At 41.7% G+C, this 14,495-nt stretch overlaps 1 protein-coding gene across 1 annotated transcript in view; it reads left to right on the forward strand.

The window, feature by feature from the left end:
- The window catches only part of COL19A1 (collagen type XIX alpha 1 chain), a 417,920-nt gene that overhangs the window by 62,916 nt on the left and 340,509 nt on the right, over window positions 1–14,495 (forward strand). The window contains exons 5-6 of the mRNA XM_043890428.1: window positions 8,400–8,523; window positions 10,051–10,326. Coding sequence (XP_043746363.1) covers window positions 8,400–8,523; window positions 10,051–10,326 — 400 coding nt within the window. The remainder of the gene's footprint in view (window positions 1–8,399; window positions 8,524–10,050; window positions 10,327–14,495) is intronic.

Here is a 14,495-nt window from a genome sequence, read left to right on the forward strand (position 1 = left end):
AGAGAATTCCAGAAAAGCATCTACTTCTGCTTCACTGACTACATTAAAATCCTTTGACTGTGTGTATCACAACAAACTGTGGAACATTCTTAAAGAGAATTCTGTATGTAGGTAAAGAAGCTACAGTTAGAACCAGAAATGGAACAAGACTGGTTCCAAATTGGGAAATAAATACATCAAGGCTGCATATTGTCACCCTGCTCATTTAACTTATATGCAGAGTACATCATGTGAAATGCCAGGATGGATGAAACACAAGCTGGAATCAAGATTGTCGGGAGAAATATCAATAACCTCAGATATGCAGATGACACCACCCTTATGGCAGAAAGCTAAGAGGAACTAAAGGGCCTCTTGATGAAAGTGAAAGAGGAGAGTGAAAATGTTGGCTTAAAACTCATTCAAAAAACGAAGATCATGGCATCTGGTCCCATCACCTCATGGCAAATAGATGGGGAACAATAGAAACAGTGACAGACTTTATTTTCTTGGACTTCAAAATTCACTGCAGATGGTGACTGCTGCCATGAAATTAAAATATGCTTGCTCCTTGGAAGAAAAGCTATGACCAATCTAGACAGTATATTAAAAAGCAGAGACATTACTTTACCAGCAAAGATCTGTCTAGTCAAAGCTATGATTTCTCCAGTAGTCATGTATGGATGTGAGAGTTGGACTGTAAAGAAGGTTGAGCATCGAAAATCTGATGCTTTTGAGCTGTGGTGTTGGAGAAGACTCTTGAGAGTCCCTTTTCTGCAAGAAGATCAAACCAGTCAGTCCTAAAGGAAATCAGTCCTGAATATTCATTGGAAGGACTGATGCTGAAGCTGAAACTTCAACACTTTGGCCACCTGATGTGAAGAACTGAGTCATTGGAAAAGACCCTAATGATGGAAAACATTGAAGGCAGGAGGAGAAGGGGATGATAGAGGATGAGGTGATTGGATGGCATCATTGATTCGAGGGACATGAGTTTGAGCAAGCTCTGGGTGTGCTGCAGTCTATGGTGTTGCAAAGAGTCAGCCACGACTGAGTGACTGAACTAAACTGAACTGAAGTGTAATAAGTCAGAAAGAGAACCACAAATACTATATGATGTCACGTACATGTAGAATCTAAAATATGACACAAATCAGTTTATCTATGAAATAAAAACATATGCACAGATATAGAGAACAGACTTGTAGTGCCAAGGCAGATGAGGGGTATGGGAGGGAAAGGTTGGGAGTTTTGGACTAGCAGGTGCAGCCTATGATATATAGGATGGATAAACAACAAGGTCCTAATGCATACCACAGGAAACTATATTCAGTATCTCGTGATAAACCATAACAGAAAAGAATGTGAAAAAGAATAAATATATGTATAATACATATATATTGTATAACACACACACACACACACGCACATATATATGTAAGTGCATCACTTTGCTGTGCAGAAGAAATTAACACCATATTGTACATCAAGAATACTTCAATAAAATAAAAAATAAAGATGGCAGTGGAAAAAATAAGCTATTACAAGAAGAAGTACAACACAGAGACTATAACCAATATTTTATAATAGTAACCATAATAAGATTATAACCTTTAAAAATTGGGAATCCCTATATTGCACACCTGTAAGATATACTGTACATGAACTATATAACTTATACTGTACACCAAGTCAACTCACAAAACTGAAGGGAGAAATAAACAATTCAACAGTAATAGTTGGAGACTTCAATACTCCATCTTAAAAATCAATAGAACATTAGACAAGAGATTAGTAAGGGAATAGAAGCTTTGAGCAAATCTACAAGCCAATTAGACCTAACAGACTGTAGAACGTTTCACCCGACAACAGAACAATACACATTTTTCTCAACTGCAAGTGAAACTTTCTCCAGAGTAAGCCATATATTATGTTATAAAAAGCAAAGCTCAAAGATTTAAAAGGACTGAAACTTTCCCACTGTTACAGGATTTTAAAAGCAATCCCGTTCCTAATAATGCTTTTTCCATTCATAACCTTGAGTTCTAATTTTGTCCAGGCACTGTATTTACCTACTGTCTTCCAATTCATATCATTTCCTTTTATTTTCTGTGAATGTTTTCCTCTTCTGATTTAAAAACCAATTTGGGCAGGAAATTGCCTTTTACCATCTTTATAAACTTCTGTGGTATTTAAGAAACATTTGTGCATATCCAAACTTTGCTAACTAGCAGTCAGTCGCTGATTTGGTTTTACACAACGTTGGTCTGGACAGCGTTTATGAAAAATCTGAAATAGTTGCCAAGATTAAAACTCTAAACTTTTCAGAAAAAAGTCTGGGCTTTTGGCTTGTCTTAAGAAAGTGGGCTGAACTGGCAACACTGGACCTGCTTCCCTACATGGTAAGAGGTGGCTGAAGCTAATTAGCAGCTGTTCCTCTGCATGTGCTGGGCTCTGCATTTCTCTTTTCTACATGTGTGTCCTCTACATGAGGACAGCTCTCAGTGCTGTTAGTAACTCACTTGCTCTATTTGCTTTTCCTAAAGAATTCTTAGGAGGAAAGTGAAAATTTCTTATATGCACACTTTTATTCATGATAGAAAATCTAAAGCTAGATTTAGAATGGGCCATGTGTTATTTTTCTTTTTTGTTTTTGTTTTCAGATATTTAAATCTAAATTAATTTCATAAACTGACTCCTTTAATAATATTTACTGAGTGAATAGGATAGACAAAGAACCTCAGGAAGCTTACATTACAGTTTCCTGGCTGGGCCCTAACACCATGCAGTTGTGACTCTTGTTTATATGAGCGAGGGAAGGATGTCTTCAGTGTTAACACCTTTAGAAGGATGGAGGGTAGTGAGGCTGGAGAAGAGACCAGTGGGTTAGGTGATCGGGTATGGTTTATTTTATAGGTGGGGATGAGGGAGGGGGATTCTTGACTGATTTTTTCAGTTTTACCCAAAGGACCTTAAAGACAGATCAGCACAGAGACATCTGCCATCGTGCTGATCAGAAGCTGGTAACAGAAAGTGACACTTTCGAAGTCACCATTTTGGGTTCTTCAGCATGGTGCCAGGTCTCTCCTGTCCCCCTCACTCTGGGTGAGTTTTCAGTTGGGCAACCATGCTGACCAGAGCTGATCCCATACAGTGCCCCCTTCTATTCTTCCCACTGTCTCGCAGTCTCCTCAGCAATCTTACTGGCTGCTTACCAGGGACAGCCCTGCAGTCTGTGTTGGAGTAGGTGATGTGCAGGGAGCTAAAGGTCCCAGCCATCAGTCACTACGTGGCTAAGGTGGCTGGCACCATAAATTAGATGTGAACAAGGCTCCCTGGGCAGCACCAGCGCACCAGTGACCGTGTACATGGGATTGTATGCTCCTAATGACTTTCCCTGTTAGAAAGAACTCTGCATCAGAAGTCACAGGAAATGGCCTGCGGCCCCACTCCCTCGCCACTAGCTATCTGGGTGACAGCATCCCTGGGTGAAGAGTGAGGAGCGGAACTCCGAGTCGTCTGGACTCCAGCAGCGCTGGTCCAGGGGAAATACTCACCCTGGAGCTGCACCGAGGTGGGAGTGGTGGGGGTTGCAGCCCTGCCTTGTGGGAGCTTGGGTGGGGGAGGAGGAGCTCAAGGACCACGCCCCAGGACACAGTTCTCTGGGGCTGGACCCCACGTCCCGAGCACGCCGGGTCTGGAGCGTGGAGGAAGGAGACAAGCCCAGGGTTGGGTGGCCGGGGCATCCCGCCACCATGTGCCCTGTCCCTCGGATGGAATGACGCTCCATTCTGGCCAGTCCACCCTGAGCGCGGTCTCAGCCCGGGGCAGCTTGGGAAAGACCCAGCTCTTCCACTCCCTCGATCAGTGCTCCCTCCTTAGTCCGCATCGAGGATAAAAGGGCCTTCTCGGGATATGTCAGCCGGGCCTTCCGCCCGGCCTTCAGCAGCCATGTGACATCTTCCTGCAGTATTCAGTTCGCTGCAGCCACTGTGCTGTCTGGTGGGTCACTTGACCTCTCCTCCACCCAGGTGATGGTGACCATGGCCTCGCCCACAGCATTTTCAACTCGCCTTCTTCAAAGTTTACCCAGAAAACCCTTCCCGAGGCCAAGATTTGGCCTAAAATCTTTGTCAGATCCCGCCTGACAGCTGTCCTCAAGTGGCTCAAAGGCGCTCAGGACGCGGACACTTGATGCAGGGGTGCGCATCCAGAGTGCCCGGGGTTGTCAGTTTTCTCATTGGACGAGATTTAGGCACAGGAATGGTGGAAACCGAAAGAGAAGGAGGTCATCTTTTTAGTGTGAGTGTGGAGTGACAGACGGTGCTTCAATATTCCACATGCTCCAAAATGACCAGCTTGCCAATGTCTGGGTGAGGAGGACTTAATAAAGTTTAAAAGGGGGTTATCTTTTCATTATTTCATTGTTTTCCAATTAAAAGCAGAGACAAAACATAAAAACAAAACGAACAAACAAAAATCTGGCAAGCTTTCACAGCAGGGATACTTTTAGAATTTCAAAGGAGACATTTCTGATGGGTTCTGTGAACAGTACAAGTCCCAGAGTTATTCATTATGGCTGGAAATTCCATTTGGAGATAAGTGCATCTGGTTCTTATATTAACGTTTTAAATTAATTACTTTATTTGGAGGCTAATTACAATATTGTGGTGGTTTTTGCCATACATTGACATGAATCAGTCATGGTTGTACATGTGTCCCCCATCCTGAACCCTCTCCCACCTCCCTTCCCATCCCATCCCATCCCCCTGGGTCATCCCAGTGCACCAGCCCTGAGTGCCCTGTCTCATGCATTGAACCTGGACGGGTGATCTACTTCACATTTCAATGCTATTCTCTCAAATCATCCCATCCTCACCTTCTCCCACAGAGTCCAAAAGTCTGTTTTTTACATCTGTGTCTTTTGCTATCTCACATATAGGGTCATCATAAATTCCATATATATGTGTTAATATACTGTATTGGTGTTTTTCTTTCTGACTTACTTCACTCTGTATAATTGGCTCCAGTTTCATCCACCTCATTAGAACCGATTCAAATGCATTCTTTTTAATAGCTGAGTAATATTCCAAAATCACTGCAGATGGTGACTGCAGCCATGAAATTAAAAGACGCTTACTCCTTGGAAGAAAAGCCATGACCAACCTAGATAGCATATTAAAAAGCAGAGACATTACTTTGCTGAAAAAAGGTCCATCTAGTCAAAGCTATGGTTTTTCCAGTAGTCAAGTATGGATGTAAGAGTTGAACCATAAGAAAGTTGAACACTGAAGAATTGATGCTTTTGAACTGTGCTGCTGGAGAAGACTCTTGCGAGTCCCTTAGACAGCAAGCAGATCAAACCAGTCAATCTTAGAGGAAATCAGTCCTGAATATTCATTGGAAGGACTGATTCTGAAGTTGAAGCTTGAATACTTTGGCCACCTGATGTGAAGAACTCACTCATTGGAAAAGACCCTGATGCTGGGAAAGACTGAAGGTGGGAGGAGAAGGGGACGAAAGAGGATGAGATGGTTGGATGGCATCACCGACTGGATGGGCATGAGTGTGAGTAAACTCCGGGAGTTTGTGATGGACAGGGAGGCCTGGCATGCTGCGATTCATGGGGTCTCAAAGAGTCAGACACGACTGAGTTAGTGAACTGAACTGAACTGAATATTCCATTGCATATATGTACCACAGCTTTCTTATCCATTCGTCCGCAATGGACATCTAGGTCGCTTCCATGTCCTGGCTATTATAAACAGTGCTACAATGAACAAGGGTACACGTGTCTCTTTCAGTTTTGGTTTCCTCACTGTGTATGCCCAGCAGTGGGATTGCTGGGTCATATGGCGGTTGAATGAACAGGCTGGTCTGTCGTTGCCATCGGTGGCTGCAGCAGCTCCCAGCTCGTCTGGAGCTCGCCTCAGAAGGTCGCTGCCAATCGAAGGTCCGCTGAGGAGAGTTCTTTTACTTGGCTGGAAAAATAGCAACCGGCTGATTGGGTGAGGCTGTATCACGTGATGGTCGTCACGGGAAGGAGTGGGCTGAGCATCCTCGCGAGAGCAGAGAGCGATGCTTCCAGAATGCAGGAAGACTGACAATGAGGCCTTTGACAGTGTAGGTGTTCCCAGTACTCATTTAAGAGGTTTGATGGATATATACAGGTAATATTAATGTAATGCTGTACTGAGGATGGAGAGAACTTTGTCTGTTTTACAGCAGGGAAGAGGGTGAAGATACGCATATATTTGTAAACCAAGATAAGACGGGTATTGGTGAGGGAGAGGTGAGAGACATAAATGGAGTTTTAACATCTGAAGTACAAAAATGGCTGTAGAATGGGAGATGAAGCAACAGAGGAAGAGATGATACATTCTCGGAAGACAGGAAGCCGTGGAGTCACAAGCATTGAGAGGAGGAAACTGCTAGGTGGGCGCTGTTGGCACGTGGGCCGGGGTGCTTCCCCAGGCACCAGGAGGGGCTCAACCCAGGGAGGAATCAGGGCGCCTCTGTGGAGGCTGGAAAGGGTGTGTGTGTGTGCACCGGGAGAGGCTCAACGCAGGGAGGAGTCAGAGCGCCTCTGTGGAGGCTGGAAAGGGTGTGTGTGTGTGTGCGCGCGCACGCGCGAGCGATGAAAATGAGACCCTGGGTTACTTCCTCATTCATCATCCAGCCAGACAAGAGAGTCAGACAGCCTCCAGACTGGGGGTAAGCAGATTAGTGAAGAAGGTAAAACTAGAGTTTATATCTGTATCTGCCTATATACAGACCAACCTCCTTTTATTGTGCCTCACTTTCCTCCGCTTCACAGATGTTGCTGATTTTTCTTTTTTTCCATATTGAAGGTTTGTGACATGTGTGTTGTCGGATGATGGCTAACATTTTTTCTTAGCAATAACATTTTATGTACGTTTTAGATATAATGTCAGATATAGATATAATACAGTATTGTGTAAATACAACTTTTACATACAGCAGGCAACCAGAAAATTTGTGTGACTCACTTTACTGTGATATTCACTTCATTCCAGTAATCTGGAACTAAACCTGCAATATTCTTGAGGTCTGCTTGTGTACATGTATGAACATATACATATATGCATAATATGTGTGTGTACATGTATTTAACCAAGTAAGAACTTTAAGCTAGCATAGCTTTTTCATATTTTTTCCTGATTTCCTTACTACATGTGACTTTGTCTCTAACACAAAATGTAAAACCAAAGTTTCAGAATTTTCCATGAGTTTGGTTGTCAGTTTCAGTGGAGCTTGGTGTGATATTCCCAGTGTCTAACTCTTTGCAACCCCGTGGACCATAGCCCACCAGGGTCTTCTGTCCATGGAATTCTCCAGGCAAGAATACTGGAGTGGGTTGACATTCCCTTCTCCAGGGGATCTTCCTGACTCAGGGATCAAACCTAGGTCTCCTGCACTGAAGGCACATTCTTTACTGTCTGAGCCACCAGGGAAGTCCCAGTTAGTAGTTCCTATCTCAATATATGATATTTTATTTATATAAACAATCTCTGGCTGTGTTAGCCTCAAGAGAGTTTGTATCTGCTACTCATGATTTTTTAAAAGAAAAGCAAGATTCCTGCCTTGCAGAGTGTTTATATACAATGTGGATAAGTTTAAAAGTCAACATGAAGGAATGTATTTCTCCATGTTTTCAAATGAAAGTTTAAATATGATGTGTGTTCACTGTGAATTTTTTCCCTGAAGTTTCTTCATAGATCCAGTGAGACCAGTATTTTGAAACAAGATTGAGGCAAAAGCATACTTGGACTGACTTTAGGCTTCTCTCTGCTACTTAGGAAGAATTTGCATATTTTTATTTTCTGTAAGAATGAAAAAAGAGCTAAAATGCCTTTATGATATTTAATTTCAGTCTTAAATTGATACCTACTAGGAAATCAGAATTAGGAATTTATTTTGCAAGAGTTTAACATGGTAAAACTTCTTTGGAATAATATACATGTAATTGTTAATAGTGCTCTTTAAAATGCCCTGTACTTCTCTCTACTAATAAAACCAGGAGGTATTGTTTATTTTCTTTATAAGTGTCTACTGTTTGCAAGACTGCAGTGAATTCTAAGACTCTATGGGAATATCTTGTTGAGTAAAGGAATATCACCCCATAGTACAATAGTCTGAAAGTTACTTGCTTTTACACACCTCAAGCTTTAGCAACACTTATCAGGAAATTTATAAAAAGGGAAAGAACAGGATAAAAATTCCATAGGTAACTGTAGGTGTGACTGCTTCCATATTCATTAGGTAGATGTCTGTAATGAGTTATAAATTCATTGAGAAAATACAGCTGAGATACTGAGTTGCAGAAACCTTCATACTGACATACTCTGTTCTTGCCTCCTTCAGTTTCCACACAATGGTTCTTTGTTTTCCTCCTACAGTAAGATATTTCCCAAAGGCCTTCCTGAGGAGTTTGCCATAGCTGCCATGTTTCGGGTGCGAAGGAGCGGGAAGAAGGAACGGTGGTTCCTGTGGCAGGTTTTAAACCAGCGTAATATGCCACAGGTAAGGACGGAACCAGAGAGGTATGCTGATGAGTGTTGCCTCTCGAAACTGGGGGCATAAATTTGGGAGCAGACCTCATATAGGAATATTCTTTTAGAGGAATCATCCACAGGAAATGCAAGTATTCTTAGAGTTAGGGGGCTCTCACTGAGATACGTAATTGGAGAGCTTGGTGGGTGAGACAAGATTGAGTTTTGTTTTGTTTTGTTTTTTCTGGATTCCTGTTTTGTCTGAAGACACTCAAACTGACTGCCCTTCCTTTATAACTGCTTCATTGACACCAAGTGTATCTCACTAACAACATCTTCATCTCCTATCATTTCTGATATCTCCTATTATATATTTAAAAGCTGTTAATTGTTTCATCTGAAATCCCTAATGAATTAGGGAATGAGATATAAATATTGATTCCATCAATAGAAAATAATTGAACACATGCTAGATGCTAGTTGGTGACAAAATAAGAAATTGGCAAAGCTTGATTCAGGGAGCCTAAGGTCTGGGGATGCCACACTGGAGCATGATCGCAGGGTAATGGTGGCCAAGGACAGTTTGGAGTTGGGTAAAAACTGTGGGAGTGTGGAAAAGACAGCTCCCCCAGATGGCCATGAGGAGAGCAGGGATCTAGGAATATTTGTGAGAGAGGTTGATCAGAAAGGAAGGGAGCAGGTACTCCAGGGAGTGAAGGTGAACATCACAGTTACTGATGGGCATCGTCTATCTGTGTTTATTTTTGTACATATCCATCAAAATGTTTTTATTACCATAAGTGAAACAGATCGCCAGCCCAGGCTCGATGCATGAGACAAGATGCTCAGGACTGGTGCACTGGGATGACCCGGAGGGATGGGATGGGGAGGGAGGTCGGAGGGGGGTTCGAGATGGGGAACACACGTACACCTGTGGCAGATTCATGTCAGTGTATGGCAAAAACCACCACAATATAGTAAAGTAATTAGCCTCCAATTAAAATAAATAAATAAATTTTTTTTAATTTAAAAAATGTTTTTAATGATCTTTTATATCTGTTATTATAGTCACAATTTTATGATGGAAATATGACTTGAATAGGAAGAATATGCACTCTCTGAAAATGTATTTTCTCTGCACCATGCAAATCATCAAAGGTTAAAGAGGTTGATCTCAGTTTCCATGCTAAGGGAAGTGATCATCTCTTATTCTTTTTGAATTAGTGACATTAATTCTTGAATTACTTATACAGAGTTTTTTATACACACACACACACACACACACACACACACACACACACACATGCATATATACTCCAAGATGTCCTTTCACAAAAGGAGCATACTACACTCACCAAATACCACATATTTAAATACTTTTTGTAGCTGGATGTTTACTGTTCTTTGATGTTAAGAAACCTGATGGACACAAATGTCATTTAGAACATTTTACTGAGTGCCCCAGTTCTACTAACATGCAACTTGAGTTTTTATTTGTATCTTTAATAATTTTTAAAACTTAATTTCAAACATTTAAAGATCATTTGCATTTTTGCAGCTTTCTGTAATAGTTGACGGTGGAAGGAAGGTGGTGGAATTGATGTTCCAAGCTGCCGAGGGAGATGTGTTGAACTACATTTTTAAAAATCAAGAACTCCGTTCTTTATTTGATCGTCAGTGGCATAAACTTGGCTTTGGTATACAATCCCAGGCCATTTCACTCTATGTGGATTGTAACTTAGTTGCAAGCCGTCCTACTGATGCAAAGAGTACCATGGACTTCCGTGGAAGGACTGTTATTGCTGCCCGAGCTTCAGATGGCAAACCTGTGGATGTGAGTTGTGAACTAGTAACATTTATAAATTTAAAGAAAATGTCTTATTAAAACCTTTTTGCCTTTAGCAGCTATGTAAGATATTTCTTTCTCAGCACTGCTTAATTTGCTATCAGATGTGTGAAGCATAGCTATGTATTTCCAGTCATATTTTCACATATATTACTTTCTATCTGTTTTCACTTATTTTTCTCTAGCCTGTGAATTTGAAAGAACTAGGTAATGCCTTAAAAATAAGCTATTAAAATTAAATTTTAGTAAAAATTGAAACTATTATACAAAACTAAGCATGATCTGGGCTTCCCAGGTACTTCAGATGGTAAAGAATCTGCCTGCCATGCAGGAGACCTGCACTCGATCCCTGGGTTGGGAAGATCCTCTGAAGAAGGGAATGGCAACCCATTCCAGTATTCTTGTCTGGAGAATTCCATGGACAGAGGAGCCTGGTAGGCTACGGTCCATGGGGTCGCAAAGAGTCAAACATGACTGAGCGACTAATGCATACATACACATAAGTTTGATCTAAGTTCATATGTTTTGAATAGAAAGACTGGAGAAAGATGAAGTTAAATGGTTCCAGATTATCTAAAGTTTTCATTCAAGAATAATAGGCTATTTATTCATCCTCAGATTCACAAGTGTTTGTATTGCAGACTATTTTTCATTAGTTTATAATAGTTTTTCAGAGTTCTGTTGGATTGAAACACAGCCACTATCTTTAAAAGGCGGGATATATCTAAATTTGATGACTTCACATGTTCTTATGGGTGGAATGATGGGAAAACCATACAAATAATCTGAGTGCAGACCACCAATAGGAATTGTTAACACAAAGCACTTCACAGTTAGGTTTTATTTCAAAAGTTTGATTCTGTGCAAGTACGTGTTTGGCTAGCATATTATTTTTAAAGGTTCCTGTGGAAGGCATCAGAGATAGATGACAGGTATATAGACGGATATTACATATATATATCACCAATAAAATATTATTTTTAAACTGTCTTCTCTCAGAGACAATGAACAAATCAGTGAGAATGACTTAACTAGGGTTCACTGATGATTATTAAAATAGGCTAGAGCAGAGACCAGTTTTGGAGATAAGACATCTTAGCATCAGAGAGAGTGAGCTTGCTTGGGGATCAGAAAGATCGGGTTTTAAATCATAGCTCATCCACTTAGCTTTTATGACCTGGTAATTTATCTTGTTCCTATTATTTTTTCGAAGTCTCGGTATCCTCAGTTATAAAGTAATATTGGTAGACTCATAATTTCATGGAGTATTGCCATAATGCATAGTGTATGGTCAGTTCTTTGTATATTCATTTATTTATTTAGGGCCTGACATACCATTGGGTGGGCTTCCCTGGTGGCTCAGATGGTAAAGAATTCACCTGCAAAGCAGGATACCTGGATTTGATCCCAGGGTTGGGAAGATTCCCTGGAGGAGGGCATGGCAACCCACTCCAGTATTCTTGCCTGGAGAATTCCCATGGACAGAGGAGCTGGCGGGCTACAGTGCACAGAGTCACAAGGAGTCAGACACGACTGAGCGACTTAGCACAGCACAGCACAACACATGCTGTTCAATCCTGGCATAAAAGACTGAAAAGCAACAAAAAGAACAACAAAGCCTACTACTCCTCTCTCAAGGTCTTAAAGACTAAGTCTGTATCAGTAAAGATGGAATAAGCCAATGTCAGTGAATGGTGGCTGCCAGTAGTAATCACAGTATTAACTGACTGTTGTGGTCAACACCGAAATCAGATTGATTATGCCAAAGGTGGAGAAGCTCTACACAGTCAGCAAAAACAAGACCAGGAGCTGACTGTGGCTCAGATCATGAACTCCTTATTGCCAAATTCAGAGTCAAATTGAAGAAAGTGGGGAAAATCACTAGACCATTCAGGTATGACCTAAATCAAATCCCTTCAGACTATACAGTGGAAGTAAGAAATAGATTTAAGGGACCAGATCTGGTAGACAGATTGCCTGATCAACTATGGACAGAGGTTCGTGACATTATACAAGAGAAAGGAATCAAGACCATCGCCAAGAAAAAGAAATGCAAACAAGCAAAATGGCTATCTGAGGAGGTCTTACAAATAGCTGTGAAAAGAAGTGAAAAGCAAAGGAGAAAAGGGAAGATATACCCATTTGAATGCAGAGTTCCAAAGAATAGCAAGGAGAGATAAGAAAGCCTTCCTCAGCGATCAATGCAAAGAAATAGAGGAAAACAATAGAATGGGAAAGACTAGAGATCGATTCAAGAAAATTAGAGATACCAAGGGAACATATCATTTAAAGATAGGCTCAATAAAGGACAGAAAAGGTATGGACCTAACAGAAGCAGAAGATATAAAGAAAAGGTGGCAAGAATACACAGAAGAACTAAAGATCTTCACGACCCAGATAATCACGATGGTGTGATCACTCACACTCACCTAGAGCCAGACATCCTGGAATGTGAAGTCAAGTGGGCCTTAGAAAGCATCACTACGAACAAAGCTAGCGGAGGTGATGGAATTCCAGTTGAGCTGTTTCAAATCCTGAAAGATGATGCTGTGAAACTGCTTCGCTCAGTATGTCAGCAAATTTGGAAAACTCAGCAGTGGCCACAGGACTGGAAAAGGTCAGCTTTCATTCCAACCCCAAAGAAAGGCAATCCCAAAGAATGCTCAAACTACTGCACAATTGCACTCATCTCACACATTAGTAAAGTAATGATCAAAATTCTCCAAGTCAGGCTTCAGCAATATGTGAATCGTGAACTTCCAGATGTTCAAGCTGGTTTTAGAAAAGGCAGAGGAACCAGAGATCAAATTGCCAAATCTGCTGGATCATCAAAAAAGCAAGAGAGTTCCAGAAAAACATCTATTTCTGCTTTATTGACTATGCCAAAGCCTTTGACTGTGTGGACCACAGTAAATTGTGGAAAATTCTGAAGGAGATGGGGATATCAGACCACCTGACCTGCCTCTTGAGAAACCTGTATGCAGGTCAGGAAGCAATAGTTAGAACTGGACATGGAACAACAGACCTGTTCCAAACAGGAAAAGGAGTACGTCGAGGCTGTTTACTGTCACTCTGGTTATTTAACTTATATGCAGAGTACATCATAAGAAACGCTGGGCTGGAAGAAGCACAAGCTGGAATCAAGATTGCCAGGAGAAATATCAATAACCTCAGATATGCAGATGACACCACCCTTATGGCAGAAAGTGAAGAAGAACTAAAAAGCCTCTTGATGAAAGTGAAAGAGAAGAGTCAAAAAGTTGGCTTAAAATTCAACATTCAGAAAACTAAGATCACGGCATCCAGTCCCGTCACTTCATGGCAAATAGATGGGGAAACAGTGGAAACAGTAGCTGACTTTATCTTTCTGGGCTCCAGAATCACTGCAGATGGTGATTGCAGCCATGAAATTAAAAGACGCTTACTCCTTGGAAGGATAGTTATGACCAACCTAGACAGCATATTAAAAAGCAGAGACATTACTTTGTCAACAATGGTCAGTCTAGTCAAGGCTATGGTTTTTCCAGTGGTCATGTATGGATGTGAGAGTTGGACTGTGAAGAAAGCTGAGTGCTGAAGAAATGATGCTTTTGACCTGTGGTATTGGAGAAGACCCTTGAGAGTCCCTTGGACTGCAAGGAGACCCAATCAGTCCATCCTAAAGGAGATAAGTCCTGGGTGTTCATTGGAAGGACTGATGCTGAAGCTGAAACTCCAATACTTTGGCCACTTGATGCAAAGAGCTGACTCATTTGAAAAAACCCTGATGCTGGGAAAGATTGAGGGCAGGAGGAGAAGGGGATGACAGAGGATGAGATGGTTGGATGGCATCACTGACTCGTTGGACATGGGTTTGGGTGGACTGCGGGAGTTTGTGATGGACAGGGAGGCCTGGCGTGCTGCGGTTCATGGGGTCGCAAAGAGTCGGACATGACTGAGGGACTGAACTGAGCTGAATGGCAACAGTCCTAGGCGGACCTTTCAGAAAGTTCTCTCCAAAGTCAGAGGGGAAGTGGGTCTCAGCAGCTAAGCCTGAGTTGTGACTTCCAGCAGTGGGGGGAGCATAGACAGACAGGAAGTGATCCTCAGGGAGTTCTGAGGACAGTAGTAGGGAGTGATGGTTGCTCTTGCTGGAGCACTGCTGTTGAGTGGAATCT

Source organism: Cervus elaphus, chromosome 28, assembly GCF_910594005.1.
Source record: "Cervus elaphus chromosome 28, mCerEla1.1, whole genome shotgun sequence".
Taxonomy (NCBI): domain Eukaryota; kingdom Metazoa; phylum Chordata; class Mammalia; order Artiodactyla; family Cervidae; genus Cervus; species Cervus elaphus.